Genomic DNA, 20,050 nt, shown 5'->3' with positions numbered 1-20,050 from the left:
CCTAGAAGTCACCTGGTTACAGAGGCAAAGCCACTGACTATTGGGATTAAAAACTGCATATGCCATCCTAGCCTGTTCACCCTGATCCTAACTGCGGTTTCTCATTTTGCAGCAGAAAAAATCCTACCTGGAGAGGAGTGTGAAGGAAGCGGAGGACAACATTCGGGAAATGCTGATGGCGCGAAGGGCACAGTAAGCCGCCACTAGGGGGAGCTCCTCCTTCCCACTCCTGGCAAGGGCCATGGGGCCGGTGTGGAGAAACAGGCTCTCTGCCCTGCTCTGCCCTGATGGACATTTAATCTGGATGTCTCGCAAACCCACTTTTTCTTATGGGATAACCCCACATCATTCAGATACAACCCTGTGATTTTAATCCTGATTCTCCTGCCCCAGAGGGGGAAGATGAGGTACTTTGCCTGAGTCTACCACTAGCCATACTGGTCAAACCAATAAACGGCATCTGTCCCACTTTGCTAAGCTTGCTTTCCTTGAGCGAGGCGAGAGAACAGAGGGACAGAGAGGCAGATGCTGTCTCCACCTACCTCCTTCCTGTCCCTCTCCCAGGATGTGGTAGTAGTGCCCCTCCTGTGTTGAAGCCTTGTTCTTTCCAACCCCCTTACCCAAAGTTTTTTTTTTTTTTTTTTTCTAAACCCTCAACTTTTGAGCTGCACATAAGGAAGAAAGGAGACCAGGGTATAGCTGGATTTCTGTGACTAGAACAGTGAAAAAACTTGTGTTGAAGTTTGGCATAAGACTTCCCTCTCACTTCTACCCCCAAGATTTAGTAATAAACCAACAGTGCTACGAGCCCTGTCTCCCTATGACCAGTGTCATATGGTAGGCACTGCAGCCTGCCACCTCCTGGGCTTGTGGTTTGCTATAGCTGGCTTGCAGTGAACCTGGCTCAGGAGAGCCAATGACTCAATTCTCAGAGGTAGCCACTATTAACATCTGAACTATGTAAATTCACATTATAGTAAGGATAATAAACAAAATGTAGTTCTCCCAAACTAAGTCTGGCTATTGTTTGCTTTTGAGGCTAATAGCCTGTGGATGGTGGGGGTGATACATAGCCATGCTGCACTTCTCTTCATAACTCTGTGGTCAGAACATCATACTGATGGCTGGAAGTCAGTCATTTCACACCACAGAAATCAGCTGACACCACAAGACAGGGGTTTCTGTTTGTTCTTAGAGAGCAGGTTAAGCATCACGTGGTGGTGGTACAACAGCTGACAAAAGAAAAGCTGACTTGCTGCTGTGGCATTTCAGTGCCACCCTGTGGCCAGTGCTGAGATGGTTGGGTGACTTGGTTGGTTAGGTTGTGCTGTAACAGTTTTCGTGTTTGTTTCAAGGGGTATCTGTTGGGAGGAGACAGTAAGGAAAGTAAAAATCTCAGAGGTAGGCTTCCCTTTCCTTTCAGAGAAGACTCTGGGGCAACCCAGTTACCAAAAGATCCTTTTCTAGATTTCGGTAAAAGTGGATTCAGCTCCCTAGTGAGCCCACCTCTTGAGTGGGACCCAGAGAGCATGCTAGCTTGGCTTTGGAACCTGCCTTTCCAGTACAGTCAGGATACTGGCCGCCTACTGGGCAGTGACCATTGACTGGGATACCTAGATTTTGCCAGCCTTGGGGAGTAGTGAGAATGGTAAGTCTATATAGAACCAAAGACCCGGAGCTTGTCTTCTCTCTGGAATAATTCAGACAGTTGAGGTTTAAACAAGTTTATTGAACCATACAGGGTGTTAAGCGGAGAAATCATTCTGTGGTATGTTACATCTTGCCACTACTTTGTATAATTTTAAAATTATAAATATATATTTCATAATAAGCCTTTGGCCAAAAAAAAAATAAAAGGAAAATCATTTAGCACATTTGTGAAAGGCCAATAAGAAGTGAAATTTGACCCTTAAAAAGATCAAGTCACTGAATTAAACAGCAGCATCCCCTACTAATCTACAATCCCACTGTGTTGAAAGTAGAAATGTCTGTGCAGAGCTAGTCATTTATTTCAGCAATCAGAAGAGACGACAGGCACACCTGTCAGAGGTGGCGGCAGAGCTGGCAGGACAGGATGGCTAGGCTGATCAAGTGAGCATGTCCCAGAGACAGCAGCAACACAGAGCAGTCCAGCAGGCTGTGAGGCAGCTGGAAGAGCCCAGATCATCCCTTCTTTGATCTTCCACCACATACACTGGGAAAGGAAGAGGAGAGAGGGTGAGAATGATCCAGCATAGATTCCAGGCCCTGCAGAGCCAGTGCCTCCCAGACCGAGGGGCGTAGCCTTCTGCTGCTGCACCAAAGGTGATGGTGGGAGCACTCAGCCCCTCTCCCCCTCTTCTAGACACCCATCCTGGGGACAAATTCTAGAGAACCCAAATAATGACCTCACACCAAGGGGACCAGAGCTGATTGGCAGCACTGTACTGACACAGCGCAGCCATTTTCTCACAAGTGAGAAGTCCTGAAAATCTCCTTGAGGTGGATTTAGCGATAATACTCGAGAATCTTGTTTTTTGATACTTGGGCAATGCCTAGTATGCCCCAACTTCTAAATGTCACACAAAGCCGTAGAAGGCAAGAATGACAATCTGGTCAGGGGAGAGATGGTTGAAGCCTGGCACCCTTGCTTTCTCTCAGAATGAAGTTGGAAATCTGAGCCCCATCAGGGCAAAGTGCTGTTAAAGACTTGAGTGCTAAATAAATCCACAGGTCAAGGACCCCACCTGCCCTTTATCAGCTGTTATCAGCCTTTCTTCACATAAGGACATTTAAAAAGGCTGACTATCAACATCAGGGTTATGTGGCCATTCTTGAGAAAATCTTACAACTACCACCACCGTAAAACTTGAAATCTGTGAATACAATTATCTTATAAATTTAACCAGTCATTTGGTGATCTCTCTTTTCAGTTCTATTTTTGGGCCTCCTTCCTTGGCAGCCCCTTCCCCACAGGCTGGTAGAGAGCTAGAAGGCAGTGGGGTTAGCAGTCAGCCACCTCAACCCCTCCTGGCACAGGCTTCACCTCGGCCTGTTCTTCACTGGGCCACCTAGCAACATAGCCAAAGCTTTTGGGAGACCAGACTCACCAGGGAAGGCTAGTCAAAGAGGAGAAGACAACATGTTCACTCTGAGGCCAGGTATGGAAGGCATATTACCTGATGTCATCCTAACAAAACCCTTGAGATAGGGACTGCTGTCATTCTCATTTCACAGGCAAGCAACTCAGTGTGTCAGCATACATGACCAGCCAGCTTTCCTCACATCAGCATGAGGAAAGCCCGAGTAGGGTATTAACTGCACAGATGATTAACCTTCCCCCCGCCCCGCCCCGCCCCTGATTCAAGGGCAGTCTCAGACACAACTGTGAAAACATAGTTGGCCACAGGCCTTCCTGAATAACCCTGCTCTATAATCTTGCCAGAGGCCTGGCTCTGCTGCCCTGAGGCAGAAGGGTCCCCTCTTCTCTGCCAGCTCTAGAAATTGCCCATTTGATCCAGATCTGAGACTCAGTCTGAGGTTGGGCTGCTGTGCAGGGAGGTCTGCATTCTCTTAGTCACCAGTTACTGATGTATTTGTGACGCGCCAGGGCATTTTCTCATGCTTCACAACCCCAGGGGTTACAGGTACTGGGGCATGGGTCTCCTTTTTGCTTTCCCCCCTCCTCTCAGACCACTGAACCGTGGGCAGAGAATGAAAGCATCTGTCTTGCCTCCTCAATCACCTTTTCCCTTCAGTCAAGTTTGCCTTGGGCTTGTTCCACATGACACAGTCCAAGACCTGGAGCAGTAGGGACTTTGAGCTCATTATTCCCAGGCAGTGCTTACAGAGGCTGTGTGAACCTTGACAAGGTGTTAAGTGCCATACATACCTTAGAAACAGTCAGTTATTTCCTGGACAAGTTCTTCCAAAGCCCTTGTGACTGCCTCCCTTCCTCTAGCTGAGGCCAGAATCTCTGTCCCCAAGCTGTTTGGAGGATGGGAGAGGGAGGGGTGGATTTGAGGGAAGCTAGACTTGTGTTTTTCTGGCATTTGAGTCACAGAGAACAAGGATGATGAGCCTAGAAGAAAGCTCTTGGTTGTGTGTAGCACCTGCTGTGGGCCCCGGGTAGCACATTTCTGAGTTGAATGCCCTGTGTGACTAACTGAGATACAAGGCCGAGATGACCCCAAGCTCCACCTGCCGCGCTGGAGCAGAGACAGTATCAATTTAAGTCTTCCACGTATCTCTACACACGCGCACACACACACGCACACGCACACACACACACACACATACACACGCACGCACGCACGCACACCTCTACTGCTGTGAAGGATGTAAACACCAGGAAAATCTGGATGAACTGTTTTTGTAGAAGTATAAAATTGTTTCAAAGTGGGCCAGGTGGTGGCGCACCTGGTTGAGCACACGTATCACAGTGCACAAGGACCCAGGTGAGATCCCTGGCCCCCACCTGCAGGGGGGAAAGCTTCACAAGTGGTGAAGCAATGCTGCAGGTGTCTGTGTCTCTCCCTCTCTGTCACCCCTTCTCTCTCAATTTCTGACTGTCTCCAGCAAATAAAGGTAAAAAAAATTGTTTCAAAGTATAAGGTTTTTGAAAAATTTAAGTAAAAGGGCGGGCCCTCAGACAAGCAGGTGTAAGTAGGCACTATCCACTGGGGCTACTCGGCGGTCAGCCAGTAGTGAGGTTCTGCGGTCACCAGGGACTGCAAACTGGACTTTGTAGTGATCTAGTGCCCTCTGTGGCCAGCCTGGGGGCAGAATGAATGGATTGACATATATCAGCCATCTTGGGTCCTGGTCACCAAGACCACCCAGAGAGGAAGTGGGAGAGATTCTGTTCCCAGGAGACGACGATGACTGAGCTTCTCAGCTGCCCCCAGAAGGCCTGTAAAACCACCCTTATCACAGGGCAGGAACTCAGAGCTTTGCCATGTGATGCAAATGCAAAAGAGGTGTGTGTGTGGTAGTGGTGAGGAGTATGACGACACAGAGGCTACATGAGGTCAGAAAGGCCCAGGAGGTCAGTGTTGTGTCTTGGGTGGAGAGAAGCTTCCAGCAGATACCCACTCAAGCATGAAGCTATTTGGAAGCATGTGCCCTTCTTTGTACCTGGGGCTCTTCTCCAAGGCCACCAGCCCAACCAGCAGTGTCCCTGGTGCTGAGATTGAGGACTGCCATGCTGCACACCTGACCCCAGGTGTGTTCACAGGGCAGAAACAGTGCAGGAAATGGAAGCAGAGGCCACCTCAGCTACAGGCTCTACTTCCTGGTCAGCTTCAACTCAGACATTTTAAATGTTTAATTAAGTGCTTTGAAAACTGTAATACAGTCTTATTAGGCTCTTCCCATTTGTTGGCACAGGACCTGACAGAAGCCAATAAATACGGGCTAATAAAAAGACCAGGCCTTCCAGAAAGCTACGGCATCAGCAGCACCCTGTCCTTTAACAGCCCAAGCCAGTGATGGTACCCAGGGCTGGCCCTCAGTTGCTAAGGCCACCATAGCCATGGCACCTCCCAAGAGCCTTCCTTCCTCCATCCCCCCATGGTAATGCCAGCTTTGCCAAGAGGACCTGTGTCTCTGCCCGGTGGTCCTCATTCCATAATAAGCATCTAGACCAGCAAGATGCAGCCAGTTTGTCAGGAGGTTCCAGAGGACATCAAATCAGCCCTCGTGTCACTCAGACCAAAGGGAGGAACGTCTAGGCGTTGCAGGACGCCACTGGGTGGCTCCTCTTCCTCATGCAGGACCAAGGGAGAGCACACAGCTTGCTGAGGAGCCACATCAGGTCTCCTGTACACACAGTAGGACCATTTATCACTTGGCACAAGGGAGATGCAGTAGTAAGAGCAAAACATACTAAAGAGAGTGCCACCTACCCTCAAGCCCATGGCCTCAGGTAAGCATGCTGAGTGGGGTGACTACCTTGCAATAATTACTGAAAGGAATCTCACGAGAAGCAGCAAAGAAATACACATTCTAAGCAAGGTGAACAGCAGTAGACTAGAACCAAGAACACACTAAAAATAGGAAAGAACAATAAAGTAGGAAAGGGGAGGGAATTAATGGATAGAGCAGTCCTTTCAAATATTACAAGACCAATTTAAAAGACTTTTTTTGGATATGGTCACCACAATACAAAAGAAGGAACAGATTTACAGAAAGTACAAGAGAAATCAGGAACTTATCATAGAAACCCATCCACACAGAATAATAGAAGCAAATAGGCAAAACATCAATAATTAAAACAACTGCAAAACAAAAGTCAGGATGGATGTAAGTAAACCACATATATCATTAATCACCCTAAGTGTGAATGGCCTAAATTCACCTGTCAAAAGACTCAATAGCTAAGTGTTTAAAGAACAGGGTCCATCTATTATGTCTTCAGGAAACACACATCCAAAGAAAATATAAACAGAAGCTTAATGCCAGAGGTTGAAGCAAGATCTTCCAATAATTCAGAAAATAGGGCAGGGACAGCTATTCTGTTCTCAGAGAAAATAGACTTTCAGGTAAAAAAAAAAAAAAACAGAGAGAGAGAGGGACACTGCATAATGGTCAAAGGATTAATCCAGTAAGACATAACTATTATAAATATGTATGTCCCAAACTCAAGTGCACCCAAATATATAAAACATACTTAAGGAGGATGACACTGACAGCAACACATGCTAGTGGGGTGAGTGATGGATGGAGAAGGGGCAGGAACAGCAGAGGGACCAGCCCCGCTTCCAGTCTGCCACCACAGAGGACCACAGCTTTCCTCTCCCTTGAGCTCAAGAGCAAGAGAAGACAGGAATACCTTCCACTTTCCTCTTCCTCCCAGGTAGGTAGGTGGGCTTTAGCAGAGGTGCTGGCAGAGCTTTAACCTGTTCATACCTTCCTCTGGCCTCACGGTTTTCACTGAAGCTGAGTCAGGTCTCCTGTCCCCTACCTGCTCTTTAGGACACTGGTTCCATTTGTGTGGGACAGCGTGGGAGCTGGCCAGCTCGTTCCCCACCCATGCCATCTGCTGACTGCCAGCTGATTGGTCACTTGGTCCACACTTGTCTGCGGACACTGAGTACCAGATGTCTGTTCCAAAGACTATGAAAGTACAGCTGCAATAGTCCTGTGATTGAGGCAAGTGACTACCACAGAGTCAAGACTGAGCTTTCTGAGAGGCTCCCAAGTGTCCTAGGGAATCCCAGAGTCCAGAGGGACGGGCGCCTGTCAGCAGTTTAGCTCTGCCCACTCCAATCTCCTGCCTATAGACAGCAGACTTGTATGGCAAAAACTTGTAATATATATATAACAAAAACACAGCTGGGCACTTAGGCTGACAAGTAGTTGTAGGGTCACTAGGTAACAGGGGCAGCTGAGAACTTTATTAATGTCAGAACTTGATGAAACCGCCTTTGGATCACCTTAACCTTTTTTTTTTTTTTTTTTGGTAATAAAATGCCAAGCTCAGAAAATAACTTAACTACTCACAGAAAAGACTAAGAAACAACTCGGGGGTCAGGGCAGTAGCGCAGTTGGTTAAGCGCACATGGTGCAAAGAGCAAGGACCGGCCTAAGGATCCTGGTTCGAGACCCTGTCTCCCCACCTGCAGGGGGGTCGCTTCATAAGCAGTGAAGCAGATCTGCAGGTGTCTGTCTCTCCTCCTCTGGCTGCCCTTCTTCTCTCCATTTCTGTGCTATCCAGCAATAATAACAACAGTAACAACAAGGGCAACAAAAAATGAGAAAAAATAGCCTCCAGGAGTTGATTAATAGTGCAGGCACTGAGCCCCAGTGATAACGCTGGAGGTATTAAAAAAAAGGGGGGGTCGGGCGGTAGCGCAGCGGGTTAAGCACACGTGGCGCAAAGCACAAGGACCAGTTTAAGGATCCCGGTTCGAGCCCCCGGCTCCCCACCTGCAGGGGAATTGCTTCACAGGTGGTGAAGCAGGTCTGCAGATGTCTATCTTTCTGTCCCCCTCTGGCTTCCCCATCTCTCTTAATTTCTCTCCCTCCTATCCAACAGTGACATCAGTAGCAATGATAATAATAACCACAACAACGATAAAAACAACCAGGGTAACAGAAGGGAAAAAATAGCCTCCAGGAGCAGTGGGTTCATGGTGCAGGCACTGAACCCCAGCAATAACCCTGGAGGGAAAAAGGAAAGAAATGCTCAGAGCAAAAACAAAAGGTATAGAGGTGTATGTATTTAAGTTATAGTGTCAGAATGTAAATAATTCAGCTGTTGCTGCTGAATTCCTACTGTGGACTGTAACCAGAGATACCACGCCTGAGAAGTCAACCTCGAAACTCTTCAAATCTGGTGAGACCTTTTCCTTACACATGGGACTACCTACACCAATTTAGATGGCACATCATTTAACTAAGTAACAGATAGCAGATTAGGCTAGGGCTTAGGGTACTGGACACAGGTGTACATGTATCCATAAGCAAGGGGTGATTATACAACTCTAAGTGTAAGTGCTCAATAATGGTTGAAGAACCTAAAAAAGGCATCATAAATTCTCTAATTGATTGGACTTAGACCAAATTAGCTGGGCAGCCTAGCAGAAAGGCTTAAGAAGACATGGCAAAAACCTAACTCTGGCTGGGCTCAATAAATGATAATGTCTAAACAACAGAGAAAGTCTTAAGATCATCAGATAAAGAGGACTACAAAAGTTGGATAGGGGCAAGAGATTAGCCCACTTAATAATGGCCCTTTTGGTTAGTATCACACCACCTGACCATCTGGGGCTCTAGTTAGGGAATCCTTGGATTCTCATACACATTTGATGGGCCTAGACCTCTAAAGGATCCCTCTCTCCATAAGGAACGGCATCTTTATTTTATTTTAATTTATCTAATTTATTTATTTATTGGATAGAGAAAGAGAAGAGTTGAGAGGGGAGGGGGAGATAGGAAGGGAGAAAGACAGAGAGACACTTGCAGCCCTGTGTCACCACTTGTGAAGCTTCCTTCCTGCAGATGGGAATCGGGCTTGAACTCAGGTCCTTGTGCACTGTAATGTGTGCCCTTAACTAGGTGTGCCACCACCTGGCGCCTAGGAACAGCATCTTGTGGGGTCTCCTAGGACCCTGTCCTCACCATAAAGTAATGGCAGTAGGGATAGCTCCATTTTCCGCAGGGAGGCTAGGGGTATCCTGTCCTGTCACTCAAAAAAGACTGGTCCTGAAATGAGTGCAGCCTGCAATGTTCCCAGCTGTGACTATGAACTGCGAGCTCAGCCCAATAGGGCCTCAGGCTACACAGGCTCTGGTGCTAAATATATATATCCATATATATGCATGTTCTGGAGCAGGTGGATGGAGGTAAATAGTGAATTTTAGCCACAGGATTTTTTTTTTTTAAAAAAAAGAGCTGGAGCTACTCTGCCCTAATCCAACTTAAAAAAAAATTCATTTTTTATTTATTTTCCCATGTTTTTTATTGTTGTTGTAGTATTGTTATTGATGTTGTCATTGTTGGATAGGACAGAGAGAAATGGAGAGAGGAGGGGGAGACAAAGACAGACACCTGAAGACCTGCTTCACCGCCTGTGAAGCGACTCCCCTGCAGGTGGGGAGCCGGGGGCTCGAGCCAGGATCCTTACGCCAGTCCTTGCACTTTGCACCACCTGTGTGCCTAACCCGCTGCGCTATCGCCCGACTCCCCAACTTTCTAGCCCTTTTTCTCTACTCTGACATCATTCTTACACAATTTCAAGCTAGCTACCAAACTCAAGCAAAACTACCATAGTTGTATGCTCCTAGGAACATGCCTAAAATGGTTCTTCTAGCTTTCTTCTACCCTAAAATCCCTAGTCCTCATCTGTTCCAATCCTACTTTTTGATTCCTGTTCATTAACCATCTTGTCTCAACTTAGGTCATGCCACCTTCCAGACACCAAGTTACAGATGCCACCATGACTCCATCCCAATTTCTTTGGGCAGACGACCTCATCAGAGTGTCCTGGACCCTTGCATCTCCAGAGCTCTGGTCCACTAGGGAGGGAGAGAAACAGGCTGGGTGTATAGATCGACCTGTCAACACCCATGCTCAGCGGAGAAGCAGCTACAGAAGCCAGAACTTCTACTTTCTGCTCCCCAAAAACAACCTTGACCCATACTCCCAGTGGGGGAGAAGTGATAGGATGAAGATAAGAGAGCTCTGCACTCCAGCTCCATCAGCACCCAAAGGGAGAGAGAGAAGGAAAAGGAGAGGGAGGGAGTTATGTTGTCATGAGTGGCTTAGAGGGGAAGAGAGGATTGAACCAGAACAAAAAGGGGGCAATTATGAACAAATGTGGACAGACAGTTGTAGAAATGATGGTTGGCCCTTGTCTATAACCTTAGGGGAACTATGGTGGATTACAGTGGGGAGACAAGATTTGGAACTCTGGTGGTGGGAATGGTGTGGACTTAAACCCCTGTTGACATGTCATTAATTCTGTAATATAAAAAAATAAATTAAAAAAAATAATTCAGGTGCTGAAATTCCCCAGAGATTTGAGGTAAAATACTAGAAACACCCCACCCCTTAAAGGATCTAAGGGACCTTCGCGCATGCAGATGTGCTATTAGCTGCAACCATCACAACTCAGACACAACACTTAGCAGGAGCCACCATATTAACTTACATTTCATATAGAAACTAACTCAAAAATTATCATGTGTAAAACAAAATCAGGGGAGTCGGGCGGTAGCGCAACGGGTTAAGTGCACGTGGCACTAACGCAAGGACCAGCATAAGGTTCCCGGTTCGAGCCCCTGGCTCCCCACCTGGGGGTCACTTCACAGGCAGTGAAGCAGGTCTGCAGGTGTCTATCTTTCTCTCCCCCTCTGTCTTCCCCTCCTCGCTCCACTTCTCTGTCCTAACAATGACGATATTAATAACAACAACAATAACTACGACAACAATAAAAAACAAGGGCAACAAAAGGGAAAATAAATATATTTTTAAAAAAGACATAAAATAAAAAAATGTTAAGAAAATTTAGAACAGAATCCCCATAGCCTGGAATTGGGCAGAGATTTCAGTTACAATAAAAGCCTGACTTAGAAAAGAAAAAAGATAAACTGGCAGCTGGGGAAGTGGCCCAGTGGGCAGAAGGTCTAAGGCCTGAGGCCTTATGCCAAGAGTGGTCCTCTGGTCTTTCTAAATAGGTAATTTTAAATGATAGTACAACTAAATAAAAAACCTTTTTTCTATGAAAGATTGTAGGCTTAGGAAAGACAAGCTACAGGTTGAGAAAGTATTTGTAACTAACATCCAGCAGAAAGTGTCTGTCTTATTTTCTAGAGAGAGTGTGTGTAGTTTCCTCCTCAAAATTCCATAGTAAGATGGCCCAGGAGGGTGCACAGTGGGTATAACACTGGACTGACTTGAATTCAATCGTGCACATTATAAATACACCAAAGTGATGCTCTAGGTTCTTTCTCCTTCATATGTATGTATGTATGTATATTTAAAAAAAATAACTCCCTAGAGTAAAGCAACAATTTGAAAATAGGCAAAAGACTTGAATAAACAAAGAGGCATTCGGGAGGCACATAAGCACAATATCCTAAGCCATTTAAAAATGCAAAGTAGACCCATGTGAAATCACTACATATGTAGCAGAATGGCTACAACAAATCATGTTGACAGTGTCGAGTGCTGGTGAGGATACAGAACAACTGGAACTCTTTCACTACTGATAGGGATATAAAATGCTATATAGCCACTAGGAAAAACAACGGCAGTTTTTCTAAAGTGCACACTTGATCATGTGATGCAGGAATTCCACTCTGGGTCTTCACCTTAGAAAAGTAAGGGCTACCAGAGCACGGCTTTGGTTGCTTTGGTGCTGCGGATAAATGTTCTCGTGGTACTGGGAATCAAACCAAGGTTCTCATGCATGGAAGGCAGGCACCATACTGGACCTCCAAAATGTAATTTAAAAATCTATTCGGGGACCGGGAGATAGTTTACCTGGTCGGCTGTATACTTTACCATGTACCGGGACCAGGGTTCAAGTCACTAGTCAACATATGGAAGCAGCTGCATAGGCAGGTGGAGGAGTAGTGCTGGGGGCATCTCCCTGGTCTCTCCCCTCTCTAACCAGCATAACAATAATAAATCAAAGATAAAATGTTCTTTCAGAAACAGAACCATGCAGGCGTGGGGCCCCAAGCCTTGTGCCCCAGTGATTCCCTTCACCTCTTGTCTCTTCCCTTGTCTCTTCCAGGCCTACACATACATCTGTTTCTTGTAAGCCTGAAGAGCCCTGGCTTCTGATCTAGCTGACCTCTCTGCCAGTGCTTTGCAGAACTGGCCATTTTTGAGTTCAGACCTGACTTAACAGTTGCAGCTATATCCAGCGACAGTTGATGCTGTATCACTCCCCTCAGTTCTTCTCCCCGCTTTCAGGACACCCCATTCTGCTTTTTCATCTGACTTTCTTGCAGGTTAATTATCTAGGAGTCCACTTCAGTATTCTTTATAGCTCAACCCAGGTGGGAAAAATACAATCACATTAAAACTAAAATATCTCAGAAAAATCTCATAAAAAATATTTCATGGGGGCCGGGTGATAGTGCAGCAGGATAAGTGCACATGGCGCCAAGCACAAGGACCAGCATAAGGGTCCAGGTTCAAGACCCCGGTTCCCCCCCTGCAGGGGGTTGCTTCACAAGTGGTAAAGCAGGTCTGTAGGTGTCTGTCTTTCTCTCCTGTCTTCCCCTCCTCTCTCGATTTCTCTCTGTCCTGTCCAAAAACAACGACAGTAATAACAACAACAATGATAAACAACAAGGGCAACAAAAGGGAAAAAATGACCACCAGGAGCAGTGAATTTGTAGTGTAGGCACCAAACCCCAGCAATAACCCTGGAGGCAAAAAAAAAAAAAATTCATATGAGAGGGGACAGAGCCTCAGACAAAAAAGTCCTGTGGCATCTGAGCTACCGCCTCTTAAGCATGGGGGAAAAACTGAATTTTAAAAAACAGTAATGGTCAGGAGAGGACAGAGCTGGAAGAGTGTAGGACCCGGGTTTGGGCCCCTGCATCCCATCTGCAGGGGAGAAGCTTCAGGAGTAGTGAAGGAGGTCTGCAAGTATATCTTTCTCCCTGTCTTCCCCCCCCTCTCAATTTCTCTCTGTCCTATCAAATAAAAATAGAAAAAAAGGAAAAAATGGCCACTAGGAGCAGTGGATTCATAGTGCCAGCACCAAGTCCCAGCAATAAACCTGGTGGCAAGAAAAAAAAAAAAAAAGAATTTAGGTAGACTACAGAAAAATCTAGAAAATATACTTACCTCCATGACCTTGTAACAGAACATGACTTTTCAAAGATTAAAACAAAGCATTCAGAGGAAGGTTAAACATGATATTTAAAAACCTTTAATATTGGGGAGGGGACTTCTAAAAAAGGCTAGGAGAAAAGAACACTATATTGCAAACCTCCAAAAGTAACAATACTAGCGTGCAGGTTATTTAAGGACTTCCTACAGATCAATAAGAAAAAACAAACTGCAGCTGGGGAGGTGGCAGAGTGATTAGAGACAAGTTCCAAGTTTGATCCCTGGCACTGCACATGCCAGAATGATGCACTGGTTCTCTTTCTCTCTCCTCTCAAGGCATCTATAAAAAAAGATCTATAAAGAAATGCCAAGTAACTTGGAAAATATATAGAAATAAATCACACACAAAAAAATATTTACCAGGGAAGTCAGATTAGAATACGCAAGAAAGCACTCATACCTTTTAGTAGGTGCTAATTTTTTTTAAAGATTTATTTCACATCGAGTTTCATGAGAGAGAGAGAGAAAGGAGAGATCTCAAACAGCACTCTGTTACATACAACACAAGGGATCAAACTGGGAGCCTCAGGCATACAAGTTTCAGGCTCTATCAGTCAAGCTCTCCTCTGGTGGGCGGGTACTAATGTTTTTAATGCTGTAGATTAGGTAGGAAAAAGAAAGGAAAGGGAGTAGGAGCGGGGAGTGTAAAGTGAGCAGCATTAGTCTTTCATCAGTTCCAGGAGGCGGCAGCTTGGTCCTGTGCTCAGCTCAGCTCATCCATCAGGCAGCAGCAACACAGCGCAGCCCAGCACGCGGTCAGTGCAGCCTGGCAGCCGGTGAGGTCCTTCTGCCTTTGCTGCTCCACCACGTACACTGAGGTGGGGGCGGGCGGGACAGGGGAGAGACCCAGTCAGAGGGGACCAGAGCAGCACCGTCCTTGACTGGTGGTACTAAGGACCCTGAAAGTCATCTCCTGAGTGGGAGCCACACCCATCGGGGTCACCACTCCACCCCCTGTCTAGTGCCAGGTACTTGCCGGGTTCCAGTGGCTGATGGTGTCAGCAGTGAGGCCACCGTTTCTGCACCTTCCCTTCCCACCGGCTGTGAAAGGCAGCCTGGCCCTTCATCTGATGACGTCCCAAAGTGACCGGCCCAAGATGCCAGGCACTGGCTGCAGCCTTATGTCTCACCTCATTTAATCCTTACAACAGCTCTGTGATGCTATCATCTGTACCTCTCAAACAACTGAGCAAGAGTGAATTGGCAGAGAACCCCTGTGAAAGGGGACTGAGGAGAAGGGTTAGGGGGAATGTGAAGAAGAATACGACCTGGAGCTGGAAAAGCCACATCTAGCGTTTATCTGTGGAAATAACTGGCCCAGTGTTCAAAGATGGGTGTCAGTGCTCCTCTGCTGTCACTGCCTGTCCTTACTGGCAGGAGGAAAAGCCTGTTACCTAGCACCAACTCATTCTGCCTAAGCTGTGGGATTCCTGCTAGTCTCTGATAGCCCTGGTCCCTAGCTCAGCTGATACCTCCAGCTCATGTGCCTACAATGCAATTCTGGCTCCTCTCACAGTTGCTGCCTCCATGGGTCCTAGACAAACATTGGGGCTCCCGCTAAGCAAGCCTGGTAAGCAGTAGACATCTCACATCTGACAAGAAGCCCAGAGGCTGTAGGCTGGAGAACCCTGGTGCAGTTCTTTTACTTACTTATATTTAATGTGGTGAAAGAGTGGTCAAACTTGGGGTCTCATGCCTATACTCTACTGAGCAACCTCCCTGTCCCAATTTTTTAAAATAATACTTTAAAAATATATATTTGATAAAGAACAACAGAGAAATCGACAAGGAAGGGGAAGAGATCAAGAGACACACCTGCAACACTGCTTCACTGCTCATGAAGCTTCTCCTTCCCTATCCTCCCCTGCCTCCAGAGGCTTGAACCTGAGTCCTTGGGCACTGTGATATGTGCGTTCTACCACCTGACCCCCCACCCAGCACAATTTTTTAATTTTATGAGGGTGAGACAGAAGACACAGAGAACATAAAAGCCCCACTCCACCATCTGTGGAGCTGCCCTTTGTTATATCTTAGTTGCTCACATGTGGTTCTGAGGACTGGATCCAGAACCTCATCCATGAAAAGCAGATGCTTCACCAGTGAACTTCATGCCTAACCCACGGTGAAATTCTTAAGACTTGTTTATTCTACTACACAGCTGTAAGAAACTACAACATAGAGGGATAAAAGAATGTTGGCCAAAATAAGCCAGAAGGGCAAACTCCAGACAATCTCACAGATGGGGCCTAAGAAGCAAAGCTAGGGGTAATATGGGGTGAATCCTCAATGGATTATAGTCTATGGAAGCAACTTTGGGAACTGAGAAAGGGAGAGGGAGGAGCACTAAGGGGGGGCTGGTCCTGGGACCTAGGTCCCTGTGGTGGAACAGGATGAAGGTCTGGCTGAGGGTAAAGTGTTCTGATACCCATATGTTGGGCAAATGCAGAGATGTATCCTTGTAACAACAACGTTATAAACCAACATTTCCCCTTCTACAATAAAGTAATACTAGAGTTGGAAAGAAAAAGAAAGAAAAGATTCCCCGGTTCAAGCCCCCGGCTCGCCACCTGCAGGGGAGTCGCTTCACAGGCGGTGAAGCAGGTCTGCAGGTGTCTGTCTTTCTCTCCCCCTCTCTGTCTTCCCCTCCTCTCTCCATTTCTCTCTGTCCTATCCAATGGTGGCAACATCAATAATAACTACAACAATAAAACAACAAGGGCAACAAAAGGGAATAAATAAATAAAATAAATATTTAAAAAAAAGATTCTATGAAGGGAGGAGAGAAAAAGGCCCACTCAGAAATGTTTGATGCCCAGGAACTGAACATTATATGCCCTGCACTCAGTGCCCCTCCAGGTGACGCCTCCCCCATGCCTGGGCCCATTCATTGGGCCATGAAAGTGGTACCTACCCAACCCTGATCTCTCATCATGACAGTGCTATCTCAGGGGTTGTTCCATTTTGCCACCACTCTGGACACTGGGACCTGGGACTGATGCTTCCTCAACCAGGGCCTCCACCCTTCTCTCACTGTGTTTGCAGAGCCCCCCACACTCACATCCACAGAGAGTGCTGCCATTGTTCACAGAGCAGCTGACTGCATGAGAGCTGGCCACATGGGAGGCTACACGGGAGGCAGCACCCGGGCAGCGCACACCACTGCTCTATGCAGAACCGCCCACACATGCCAACTCCTCCCTGACCACCTAGCCTGTCCATAGCCACACTTTGGGCCCTCAGCCCTGCATCTGGCTGGTACCGATCAGCCCAGCCCTGGGCACCTCAACCCCAATCCCCTTTGCATGACTAGTGTTCAGGAGGCCATAAGGTCAGGAGGGATGTGACACCAAGCCACAGGCCCCAACTGGCACGTCTCCCGCATCTCCTGGCATGGGGCTGAGTTAGAGACAGTGTCAGTCTTGGCTGTGGGGCCATGTCAATGCTTCTCACCATGAACACGCCAACCTGCCCTCTCTGCTGTGCTGTTTCTGACTAAAACCTGTTTGTTGTTGAAATAACAAATTGCTTTTGTCTGAGGTCATTGCTTGATTCTCAGATCAGACTGAGCTGCCCACATAGGACAGGTGCTTCCTGGCATAGTACAGTGCCACTTCAGTGTGCCTTGTGGAGGCAGGGCCAGCACCACCTTGCCTTGAGCTGCAGAGCCCAATTCTAGCCCACGCATGGCATGGAAGTAAGTACTTAGCTGCCTAGTAACCCAAAGAAAAGAGTCAGCTCCGTGCTCAGAATTCTGTTCTCTGGGGAGGTGGGGAGAGAGGCTGCAGCTGGCGGGTGTGGGCAGGGCCAGGCTGGCTGAGGGAGGCCTACTGTGCCCTCCCTGACACACACACAGACAGGCCACAGGTAGCTCAACCAGGCCCTCAGAAGAGCTATGCTCCCATTGCCGGCCCTAGTCCCAGCTGTTCCAAACACCTGTCCCTTTGGTTTGGTGGGATTCTGCAGAGGGGAAGTTAAGTGAGCAACAGACAAGTAACTAGCTCCTCCCCCCCACACCCCCACTCAAAATGCCACCCAAATTTGGGTCATAATTCCCAGACAGCCTGTTCTAATTTAGTAGAAGGCACCATAATTATGATTTCAGAACAAAGATTTTTAATATGAACATCAAAGTGGCTCACTTATTCATGGGTCAGAGGGTTATAGCCTCAGTTTCTTTCCTCTGCAGTGAGACAGAACTAATGCTTAGCAATTTATATGCTACCATTCGCCCCCCCCCCCAATAAAAAAAATGTTGGGAAAATTGAGTAATCAGGCATGGAAAATGCTTGGCACAGTGCCTTTTACACTGTAAAGCATTCAATAAATGTTCACAGATGTTATTACTCTTATTCTGGTGGTTGGGGCCCTTCCTGAGGGGACAAAGCACAGGCCTGCTGAAGACAGCAGGCAGAGAGAGAAGGGCCACCCAGGCTGGGAAGAAACCTCAAAAAGAAAAGAAGCTTAGAGGCAGAATTACGGGCTGTTCTGGGAGTAACAGGCCTAAAGATCAGCTTTACCCTTCAACTGGGTGGGGAGTTAACTGAGGCCCAGTCAAGGTAGGAGTGTGCTCAAAGTAAGCCTCCTCCCCCTATGATACTTTGGGGTTAGAACATAAGACTACTCAAAGGGAACTTACAAAGCTCCTGCCTGCTCACACCTAGGCACTCAGATCTCCTCTCACTCTGCACTCACTCCCCCTCCCCTCCTCCCTCCCCCATGATTTTAACTCTGGTCTCAACTCACCACATCCTCAAAGCCCAGGTTCAGGGTCACAAGGCAGGTCACACATTTGGAAAGGATGGCTGTAGAGAACTCAGGCTGGGCCCAGGGAGACGGAACCCAGGGGGACACACAAGCCAACAGCACAGGGACAGTAATCCACAGGCCAGAGACAAGCCCTGGACCTGACACCAGGCTCTTGCTTACAGAACTCCACCTCCTTGAGAAGCCCAGGTACCCAGGTCTTTGGCCACCCCTGGCCCCGGTAGGAAGCCCCACAGTGTGTCTCCAGGCATCTGCCTAAGCCACCCACAAGTCCCCAGCTGTCCCAGATGAACAGACACCTGTAAGCAAACCCAGGCTGCCTCCAGGAGCTGTGGCACACCCCCAGAAGAATGGCTTGCCTGCCTGAGGGCAGAAGTGCCCCCTGCCTCCGGGTCAGTTCCAAGAATAGCTCCCTGACTCAGTCTCAGCCCCTCCCAGGGTTGTAGCTGCAAGCCGAGGGGAGGTTAGGTTACTATGTGAAAAGCTACTCTCCGAAGCCCCATGGATCTTTCTGTGCAGTGAGAAGCATCTGATCTGCTGTCTGTCAAACTCCTCCCTTCATCTTCCTGCCTCTGAAACAAACCCGAATAAGGGAGCCAGCAGCAGCCAGCAGTCTGTACTAAAAAGGGGCCACAGCACTGAGCTCAAGCCTTCTCTCAGTCATCCCCAACTCATCTGCATTCCTCCTCCCTCATTTAGGCTCTGGTTCAGCATGGCCCTGACTCCAGCTAGCCCTTCACCATCCTGAGCCTCAATGTCATCTATACTAAGAAGCAGAGTTGACTGTGGTATCTGTAATGAGGTCCCAGATGGTAAAGGTGCATCGGCAGAAGGTTGATCCTCTCCCTTCCCACCCCCAGCCCCAGCAGCCACAGAATAGGAGCAGGAAAGAGCAGTGGAACTGTCCCTCAGCCCCCCACTCCTCTGCGCTGTCAGCAGGGCTCCAGCCAGCAACTCTGAGAGACCTGTCCAGCCTGGCAGGCCTGCCCTGCAAGGAACCTCCTTCCTCCAAATTGCTGCTACCACACTGTGGTCACAATCACTAAGAATGGTCTCAGCATTACCAAACAGTCCTTAAGAAGAATGCACACAGTTGTGGTCTGGGGGGCGGGGTGTGTGTGTGTGTGACACAATGCATAAAGCTTTGGACTGTCAAGCATGAGGTCCTTAGTTCAGTCCCCAGCAGCACATGTACCCAAGTGAAAATCTGACATTCTCTCTCTCTCTCTCCTCCTATCTCAGTAATAAATAAATAATAATTTTAAAAAAGAATTCAGATGGGCTGAGTGTGGTGGCACACCTGATTAAGTGCAACTATTACCATGCACAACAACCCAGGTTCAAGCCCCTGGTCTCCACCTGCAGGAGGAAAGCTTCACAAGTGGAAGCAGTGCTGCAGGTGTCTCTCTCTCTCTCTCTCTTTCTTTCTCCCTCTCTATCTCCCCCTCTCAATTTCTCTCTGTTCTATCAAGTAAAATAAATAACAAAGTTCAGAAAGAAGGAGGAGAAGGAAGAGGAGGTTATGGAGGAGGAGGAAGAGGAGACGACAGCTCCCCTACTCAGGCATGTGCCCTGCTATGCTCTGGGCTTGGGTTCAAGCTAAGAGGACTGCTGAGGAGTTTGTCCCCCTGCCACCCCATCCCCATCTCTATCTGAATTAAAAAGGATGCAGTATATAGAGACAGAGGTGGGCCCTAGGACACGCAGAATGCCCACAATAAAGGGAGGAGGAAGGGGTGGGGACAAGAACTAATGGGGCTGGAGGCAGGGTTGACTAGTCGCAATCAACCATCTTCATTTCTGAGCAGGTCTGACAGAGCCAGAGGGGCATCAACTCAAGGAAGCCTCCTCCCTCGGTAGAGAGTGCATAGTGGGACAGCGGATCACATTCAGCACCCTCCCTCCCTCCACTGCAGAGGGTTCACCTCATCTACACAGGGACCCATGACTG

At 47.7% G+C, this 20,050-nt stretch overlaps 1 protein-coding gene and 2 long non-coding RNA genes across 12 annotated transcripts in view; 1 reads left to right on the top strand and 2 right to left on the bottom strand.

Moving 5' to 3' along the window:
• Positions 1-20,050, top strand: part of PFDN1 (prefoldin subunit 1) — a 964,801-nt gene that overhangs the window by 60,074 nt on the left and 884,677 nt on the right. For 5 of the 10 annotated variants that reach the window (XR_009546507.1, XM_060179215.1, XM_060179205.1 and 2 more), the window contains exon 4: positions 113-192. Coding sequence is in view for 8 of the 10 variants with exons in the window: in XM_060179215.1 (XP_060035198.1) it covers positions 113-192 (80 nt within the window). In the remaining 2 variants the exon portion in view is untranslated. Of the gene's footprint in view, positions 1-112; positions 469-20,050 lie in introns of those variants that run through there. The other 5 variants (XR_009546510.1, XM_060179224.1, XM_060179209.1 and 2 more) reach the window with 2 other exon arrangements.
• On the bottom strand, positions 1,709-7,950 carry LOC132534844 (uncharacterized). Its single transcript, XR_009546545.1, has 2 exons — positions 6,812-7,950; positions 1,709-2,194 (listed from the first exon to the last, which is right to left on the bottom strand). It is a non-coding gene; the product is annotated as an uncharacterized LOC132534844 (long non-coding RNA).
• On the bottom strand, positions 13,353-18,179 carry LOC132534845 (uncharacterized). Its single transcript, XR_009546553.1, has 2 exons — positions 18,079-18,179; positions 13,353-14,148 (listed from the first exon to the last, which is right to left on the bottom strand). It is a non-coding gene; the product is annotated as an uncharacterized LOC132534845 (long non-coding RNA).

Source organism: Erinaceus europaeus, chromosome 2, assembly GCF_950295315.1.
Source record: "Erinaceus europaeus chromosome 2, mEriEur2.1, whole genome shotgun sequence".
Lineage (NCBI taxonomy): Eukaryota > Metazoa > Chordata > Mammalia > Eulipotyphla > Erinaceidae > Erinaceus > Erinaceus europaeus.
The sequence above is the reverse complement of the archived record's forward strand: the minus strand, read 5'-3'. Positions and strand labels throughout refer to the sequence as shown.